The 8,794-nt window shown below is 48.5% G+C and overlaps 2 protein-coding genes across 3 annotated transcripts in view; one reads left to right on the top strand and one right to left on the bottom strand.

The window, feature by feature from the left end:
- TP53BP1 (tumor protein p53 binding protein 1) overlaps positions 1-2,115 on the bottom strand; it is a 118,157-nt gene extending 116,042 nt beyond the window's left edge. Inside the window, exon 1 of one of the 2 annotated variants that reach the window (XM_021713138.1) lies at positions 1,901-2,115. The gene's annotated coding sequence lies outside the window, so the exon portion shown is untranslated. The remainder of the gene's footprint in view (positions 1-1,900) is intronic. The other variant, XM_008059625.1, reaches the window with a different exon arrangement.
- Positions 2,116-2,476: 361 nt separating this feature from the next.
- MAP1A (microtubule associated protein 1A) overlaps positions 2,477-8,794 on the top strand; it is a 20,738-nt gene continuing 14,420 nt past the window's right edge. Inside the window, exons 1-2 of the mRNA XM_008059622.2 lie at positions 2,477-2,713; positions 3,687-3,788. Coding sequence (XP_008057813.1) covers positions 2,485-2,713; positions 3,687-3,788 — 331 coding nt within the window. The 5' untranslated portion in view covers positions 2,477-2,484. The remainder of the gene's footprint in view (positions 2,714-3,686; positions 3,789-8,794) is intronic.

The raw sequence follows: 8,794 nt of genomic DNA, 5'->3' as shown, positions 1-8,794 counted from the left end.
CCTCAGCCTCCCAAAGGCGCGGGATTACAGGCTGAGCCACTGAGCCCGGCTATTATTATTTTTTTGAGTTGGAGTCTCACTCTGTCACTCAGGCTGGAGGGCAGTGGCATGCTCCCGGCCACAGCAGCCTCAACCTGCTGGGCTCCAGCGATCCGTCCACCTCAGCCTTCCAAGTAGCCAGAACTACGGGTGCACGCTACCACGCCCAGCTAATTTTTGATTTATTGTAGAGACAACCTCTCACCAAATTGCCTGAGTGGGTCTCAAACCCATGGGTTCAGGCAATCCTCTCGCCTCGGCCTCAAAAAGTGCTGGGATTACAGGCTGAACCACCAAACCTGGCCAAAAAAATTTAAAAATTAGCTGGGTGTGATGGCATATTCTTATAGTCCCAGCTACTGAGGAGGCCAAAACAGGAGGATCATTGATCCCAGGTGTCTGAGGTTACAGTGATCTATGATCATGCCACTGTACTCCCACCTGGGTGGCAGAGGAAGACCCTGTCTCTTAAAAAAAATTCTGATAATATGATGATACTGGAATCATCACCCATTGGCTTTCCCACCATCGTCTCCACCACCACAAAGATCCCAATGGCTGGGGTACTGTTAACCAAGGAAAGAGGGATAATGAAGAGATTCCTGCACCCAACCTTTCTGTTACATTGCTGCTCATCCAGCACACACAAGTGATTTTAGTGCTATCATAATCTATATCTGTAGGTGTGATTACTAAAACCTAATTCTAGCAGGGCCTGAGATCATAGGCCGGAATTTCTGCCCCTACCATCTAATCAGTGTGTGATCCTTCTCTATACCATTCAGATCTATTGTCTAGCCTTTTGTCAGACTTGATGAAAGCAAAGTCTGTGGTTAACTGTTGCTGACCCTTATACTGAGACCCTGTGCTAGTTAAAGGCCTCAGCTCTATAGTTGCTATGGAAACTGTCCTCTTCCTCTCCCCACAACCTATTCTGGCTCTCTGCCTCCACATGGTACTCTTTTTCTGATTGCAGAAGAGAAGGCCTGCACATCGCTCCATGCTCTTTTCCAGATTCAGATCCACAAATAGTGGGGAGAGGGGGGTGGAGGTATGCCAGAACATTGTCTCATGTGTCATTTGGGTAAGGCATTCCCACCAGCTGATGTTCTGCCAGTACTCTTATTCTCCCCTCTCTCTTCTGCAGAAAGGATTTTTCAGGGCCACGTCCAAGTTGGTTGCAGAATGAATTGGCTGTTTTTCTAGAACAGATGCTCCATGATAGGGATCAGGATTGCTGTGTGGTATTTAACATGCAGACACTGCCCAATCAGAATGTGTCTCACTGGCAGCCTTGCTGAAACAGGTACCGTGCTCCTCTTTCCTATACTGTCCCCAAAGTGGAAGGAAAATAAGACACACACACACACACACACACACACACACACACACACACAAAGTGCTGCTGGAACCCTAGGGTGAAAGACAGTCTGTCTGATACATATATTGAGTCCTGAGTAAAAGAAGATTCTGTAGTGCAGAGTAGGTGGAAACACATTGAGAAACTGGGGAGGCTCGACTTACAGCACCATTTTTACAAAGATGTTCCAGTCAGTCATAAAACAGTGCCAGGCCTCCTCAGTCCTTTCCCATTCTCTGGCTTTGGTTTTGGAACTGTCAACCTCTTCTTTGGTTCAAGCATCGCCCCTCCTGTTTTGAGAATGCCCCAGGGGAAATAATATCACAGTCTCCTTGCTAGGTTACCCACCTCACTGTGTCACATCACTTGTAGTCAGGAAGGTCTTTCCTGGGTTTTACTCAAATCCCCCTTGCTGCAGTCTGAGCTCACTGCACTCGAGTCCCGCACTCAGCAGAGTTGGACACTAGCCAGCCAACCGCTATCTTCGGAATAACAACTCACCAGGGACTCAGGGCCGGAAGGTCATTCTGTCCCCTCCAATACTGCGCAGCCTTCCAGAGCACTCCCAGGGCCTGGGGCAAGGGCAGGGACACCGAGGATGGAGACCAGGACCTTGGCAGGCAGTGAAAAAAAAAAAAAGCCAAACAATGATGATACAGACACAGATGGAGACAACGATACAAACTCTGAGAGAGAGGGACAAGATGGCTCCCCTCAGTTCGGGCGAGGCTGTGGAACTGCCAGACAGTACTTATCAGGGACACATCTTAACTAGAAGCTTCTTCCGGCGCCGAAGCAATCGACTCGCCCCTCCACTGGACCCCTCAGAATCCCCACCCACGCTCAAGTCGGAGCGGGAGCTCCCGCTGGAAAACCGGAGAGGGATGGAGGGGGGCGGCCACCACCCCCAGCCGGGAGACACCGCAGAGCCAGAGCGCCCCGGCCGCAGCTCTGTCCCTGCGGCGCCTGTGCTCCGCCCCCTGACAGGCAGCGACCAATGAGCGGCACCGGCCGCCGGCCTTTAAGAACCGCGCGCACTCTCCCTGCAGCGGACCCTGCCGGCCCAGCACTCCACCGGAGTTTCCATGGAGACCGAGGCAGGGCCTGAGCGGCCTCGCGGCGTTACCATGGAGACAACTCCGGGGCTGGGGCTCAGAAGGCCCGGCGCACCGCTGGCTCAGAACCCCGCGGAGCCGCTGTGCGAGGCTGGAGCCGCGGCACGCTGGGACCTGCGGAAGCACTCTTTGCTCATTGTGATCGGCGATATCGGTACAGAGAGTCAGCTGAGGGCCGTGCGGGCCCACCTTGAACAAGGTGAGCCGCTGCCCTGGCTGTGCTCTGGCACCTCCATCCCGTGCTTCTCTGCCATCTGCATTCACCTCCCAGTGCATACGTCTGCATCCTCCATCCCTAGTGTGCACTTCCTGAGATGTGCCCCTGTCACCTGCATCTTCCGTGCTGTGTCCATATCCTCCCGTGCTGCTAACATCTCCCTTCCCCATCCTTCCCGCGCACCCCATTACATTCCACAATGTCTCTGAGGCAGGGGAGCTCTGTACAGCCCCCCTGGGGCCCCTCTGGTCATACCCTTCTTCCCCAGTATTTTGGGCCAAATATCCGGAAAGTCCTCACTATCCCCTGAAGCGTCCATGTCCCTACCTTGCTGTTTCTTCTTTAGGGTCCCTGAATCAGCCCAGGGTGCTTTCAGAACGCCCCGTACAAATCTCAAATCTCTGTATGCCAGGGGCCAACCTGAGAAAGTGACCTTCGTGGCTGCAAGCTCCTCAGTCCTCACCTCCCACCCCAGTTGTCGTGCCTATGGCGCAGTGCTGCGGAGCCACCTGCGGGGCGGGGGGTGGGGGGGGTGGGTGAAGCAAGCTAGTGGAGGGGTGGAGGCAAGAAGGAGGGCATAGCAGGAGAATCTAGAATCCAGAATCCTGTAAAGATGGAGTAGGCAGCCCCAGTATCTGGGAATAGGACCTTGGATGTCATTTACCACGACTGGGCAATCTTGCAAGAAAATTCCTACCTACAAACTTACTGATGACCGAGTTTAGTCTCAACTCTGCTCTTCTCTCTCTGGCTTAGGCAAAACCTAGAAAAGGTGCAGGTTGGGAGATAGACACTGATACTAGCTTTCTTAGAGACATAACTGAAGCTGATCATGGCCACTGTTTGTATCCCTTCCCTCTCCTTACCGCTTTTGGGAGCTTGTGAGCTTGAAAGTGTTCCCTGCTGTACCCTCCCACTTTATCTGGAATCTTCTTTGTTTCTTTTTCTCTTACAGGGATTCTCTCCTGGAACATTGATCTATCATCCTTTGATTTGAACCAACAGTTGAGACTCTTCATTACTCGGCATCTAGCTCACTTCTCCTCGGAAGTCAAAGGTTAGGACTAGTGTCATTATTTCAATCCTTTGGGTGAAGACTGGTCACAGAAAAACAGAGGTTCAGTCTCCCTGGCAGAACTGGACTTGTGGGAGGTTTTGGGGGGAGGAGAATGGAGGGATTTCTGAGGGAAAAGTCATGGAATTCCATAGCTATACCCACATACTGAGTATACTTTGCAGACACATGGTATGATAGAGAAGGGAGCCTGGAGAACACAATTTCTCCCTGAGAAGAGGGCTGTTTGAGGACAGTTGTTGACATGCACTAAAGAAATTAGATACTCTTCTTGAGTGATCAATCATCTCCCATGTAAAAATTCACTCTGTTCGTTTGTGTTCCCCTTTCTGTAAACACTAGTCTCCCTGCTTCCCCCTACAATACCCCAGAACTCCCCACTCACCTTCCCATACCCTTGCTAAGCATTTTCCTTCAGGCTGTATAGCCTACCCTGCAGGTTTCAGGGTTTCTACTTCCCCTTTTGTTTAGCCAATTTATCTCCAGAGCAGAGCGGAATCCTGGTACCACGGGATGATGGGCATCATCAAATCTAGGGTGGAAGGAGGATCTCCTGAGTTTTCTGCTATAAGAGTGAGTTGCACTGTGAGATTTGGCTCTGAGATGAAAGTTCACAGATGCAGTTTTCCATTCTGCTGGGTGGGAGACATGGGTTAGAGATTTGAGAAAATAAGATTTTAGGAACTATCATTCCATGACAGATCTCTATGAGGAGACTACAGAAAGCTCTACAACCCATTATAAAAGTGCCAGGCATCTAGTCATGTTATTGGTAAATGTTGACATACCAATCCATGCAGCTCTATGAGATGTAAAATTCATCTAGCTCAGTAGTCACTGCAACTGAATGACTGAATTCATATCTCATACAAATAATTCCCAGTTTTCCAGCAGATAGTCACTGCTCCTTTTCCTGCTCTTCCTCCTAACTGCCAGAATTTTGATCATTTCCTGATCACCGATGTCTAGAGATGCTGCTGGAAAGTTGGAGAAAACAAGGTTAATATGATGTAAGCTCCATTATCCTAGGAATATGTGCAGCAATTTAAAAAATGTAAGACTGCGTCTTCCTGATGTGACTGACTTTCTGTGAATCAGGCTACTCACTCTTTTGAGACTGCCTTCTGTTTAGAATTACTCATGTCATGGCTTCCTCCATTATCCTGGATGATTGAAAATCAACAGTTTTATCACTTAGTCTCCCAGGAACTTTGGTACAAGACTGAATATGGGGTTGACAGGGAATGAAAGTAATGACTGAATTGAAATTTGGGGATTATCTGCTGATGTTAATAATTCACAATGAATTCTCTAGCCTTGTCCTTTTGGCTACAGAGACTTAAAAGCAGGCTGCTTTCTGAAATGATGTAAGAAATGAACAGAAGTTTTAAAACAAAGTACTTAGCCATTCTTCAGATTAAGATTCAAGGATGCTTGGGAAGATGCTTACAGGGAGATGCATAGTTACTCTCAGGCACTTAGAAATAAGCACTGATATATAAACACCTACTAGACCTTTTTAATCAAAGAATTTTGACAAGGTGTCCTTGAGGGACTTAGGGTCATACACTCAAAATCAGGGCTTACTTTATCATACTGAATATTTTTAGGGTTGGACATTTTTATGGTGGCCTGTCTATGTCACAAGAGAATACTGGAGAGTTTCCTGGAAAAACCCACACAGCTCAAGACAGCCACAGCCCCACCCCTGCTGGCTCCTCTTTCAGCTGTCCCCACAAACAACAGTCAGCCCAGAGCAGCTGCATACACTGCCCCTCCCTACAGTCTCCAGTTAGAAAGTAGGCAAAGGGAACCAGGCAGCTGGGATGGGCTCAAGATGATAGCTAGTGCCTTGTGACTTGACCCTTTCTGCCTACCCCACAGGCTAGGCCACCATTCCTATTTCCTATTTGCAAACCCTAGTCCAAAATGCTGAGAAAGGGGACAAAAATGTATCTTACAATGACAAGGGAAGTGCAATTGTTCTGGGCACCACCCTTTCCACATTTATACACCCTCACACAAAAAAAGAGACCCTCTAATAGAGAGTCAGTGACCCAGCTCCTTCTAGCGGTCAAGTCTGGTAAAAACTTTCAAAGGTGATATTTGCAGCTGGTAGTCTTTCTCCAGTGGTGACTTAGGGCCTAACTTTCTAACCCGTGCAAAAAATCTGGAGCTTCTGAGCATCCTAACACAAACTCAGAAACAGGGCAGTGGAAAATTCGGTTTCAATAACAATCCGATACTTCTCTTACTGTGTATACATAGGGAAGAGAGGAAGCTTCATAATTCACAATTGATATTCTAACACTCAAAAAAAAAACAGGCTGATGGACCAATATGGAGGCCTTCTGTCTGATTCTCCATTACTACTGATGTTCTCAGGAAGTAATAGTTCTGTTACTTCTGCCAATACACAAGCCATCCTGGATTAATGCAGCAGCTCATTAGCCCCTGGAACTGGGTTCTGTACTGTTGTCTGATATGGGAAAGCAGGGACATGAATAAACTTCAAATTTCATGCTGCAGACATCTCAGGTTCTGGGTTTACCTGGAAGCTAAAGATACTCTGGAGTTGATCTGGCCTGTGATTCTGCTTTACAATTTCTCTGATCACCAGGTGATATCTCAGAAATCTACAATGGGAGACAGACTTCCAGTGGCATTTGTATATTGAAGATTTAGGATTCTAGGAATTCTTTTTCATCTTTTATGTCATTCAAACCTCACAGCATTATTGGAGGATGGTACTAATGTTATACTTATTTTATAGTTCATGAAGCAAGCTCTGAGAGAAGTTAAGTGACTTGTTTAGCAGCGTGATTAGTAAAAATTATGGAGTCAGGTCTCAAATCCAGGGCTTCTGGTCTCGCTTTGTGTCTGCAGGCTCTCTTTGGTATCTTACAGTTCCGTTGCAGCAAAGCCTAGGAACACAGCATGTGGAGGGTTGTTTGTGGTGGGTAGCTGTTCAGAGGGTGAGGACTGAAGGAAAACTCTACTGTGAGTTGACATCATGCCCAGGGTGTGGCCCTTGGGCATGGCAGCTGAGAGTAAGGGAAGGCTCTGCATTGAACTGGGAAATGTTATATTAATCTCAAGCCAAATATCTGCTCAAGTTTCCCTCCTAGCACACTCCAGAAAGCCCTAGAAAGCAGAAAGGAGATAAAAGGCTCAAGGTGGGAGGAAATAAGAACTATGAAGTTGCTGGGCTCGGTGGCTTAGCCTGTAATCCGTGCTTTTGGAGGCCGAGGTGAATGGATTGCCTGAGCCCACGGGTTCAAGACCCACCTGGATAACTTGGCGAGACCTCATCTCTACAATAAAAATCAAAAAAATTAGCCAGGCGTGGTAGCGTGCGCCTGTAGTTCCAGCTACTTGGAAGGCTGAGGCGGAAGGAACGCTGGAGCCCAGCAGGTTGAGGCTGCAGTGGCTGAGTGACAGAGTCTGAGTGACAGAGTAAGATTCCAACTGAAAAAAAAAAACCAAAAAACAAAATACTATGAAGTTGCAGAAGGAAGGCTATTTCACTTTTGTGAGGCTTGGAACTTTGTCAGGTTTTCATTGTGTATCTCCATGGATGGCCTCTTCTAGCCAAATGGGGCTGTTGCCATTGTTCCTGCTTTGCAAACCCGGATCTGAGTAAGGATTGCTCCCCCTCTGTACCCCCAACCCCAAGAATGCCAGTGACTCAGCTCCTCCTTTCATCTGGCTGCAGTTAAGGGGGATGGGGGATGCTGAGAGCAGAGACTATTTTGGCTTCTCTGACCTTCAAAAGCTGCTCTTGGCAGCCTTGGGCAAGGGTGTGGCTAGTGCTGGGATGTGAGTGGGTAGATGTCACTGTGAGGAAGGTCTTAGGAGCTGGCCAGGACTAGGGAGGGTGGATGGGAAGAAGACAGGGAAAAACTTTGAGAGCATAAGCATCACCAGGTTGGAAGTGAGTGTTCTTCAGATCCTTCCTTTGAGGCCTAGAGCACTTCACTAAATCTGAGACACAGGTAGAGACCAAGGGAAACAGGGCCAACATTAAAAGGATCAAAATAATATAGGACAGAGACAGCAAAGAAACATAGAAAGTTCCAGGGACAATGAAATAATGGAAACCCAACAACCCTACAAAATCATTATAAGATTTTTTTTTAATCCAAAGAGTACTTTATGTTACCCTTAATAAGTGGCCTATAGTAAGAAAACCTTGCTTGGACCTAGGGCCCTGGTAATCTTCCTTGGTCCTTGTTAACTCCTTCACTGAAAGGCTCGGAAGCTTCCTGTTCCTTTAGGGACTACCTCTTCATGTCCAATGACTCAAGAATCCCAAGAATCAGTGCCTGTGTGGTACAGGGCTTGGCTGCATTGCCACGGAACTGTATGCAGCTCCCAGGGTCCCAGTGCCCCACCCTGATGAGCTAGGCACCATGTGTCCACTCCAGAATGTCAAACTACCCTCTTAACCATAAAATGAGACTTGTATTTCTGCCGTCTCCTGGTTTCCGTAGCTGTGGTTCGGAAAAGCGCAGAGCAACTCCGCATCTCCAACCTTTCTCTCAAGCAGTTTCCCCACCCCTAACCCATGTTTTCAGGCCCCTAGCCTTTGTCTTCTGCTCCTCCAGGGATTGAAGGTCACTCGCTGGGTGCATCTGAGGGAAGAGAGCAGATGGTTTCTAAGAGAAACAGGGAGGGCCCACACAGCCCATACCCCTTTTTTCCCTGCTTGTGCTCTAGCATGGGGCTTTGGTCTTTTGGCTGATGCTAAAAGAGCGTTTCTTAACTAAGCAGAGTTGGGAAAGAAAGGTCCTGTGGGCCAGAGGAGATCGCAGTGGCTCTTTGAGCTGCTAGACAACCCCTCCGCCCCCACAGAGCACTAGAGCACTGACATGGTGAAGGCAAAGAAACAGTTAAGTCTCCGGTGCCTCGTCACGGACCAGCCCCTCTTCCCCGCCCTGGCGCCGCCCTCCCCATCAAGTGCCCCCCCACACTCCCACCCCAAGTGC

This window comes from Carlito syrichta, unplaced genomic scaffold, assembly GCF_000164805.1.
Source record: "Carlito syrichta isolate Samal-C Ts95f unplaced genomic scaffold, Tarsius_syrichta-2.0.1 Scaffold304305, whole genome shotgun sequence".
Lineage (NCBI taxonomy): Eukaryota > Metazoa > Chordata > Mammalia > Primates > Tarsiidae > Carlito > Carlito syrichta.
The sequence above is the reverse complement of the archived record's forward strand: the minus strand, read 5'-3'. Positions and strand labels throughout refer to the sequence as shown.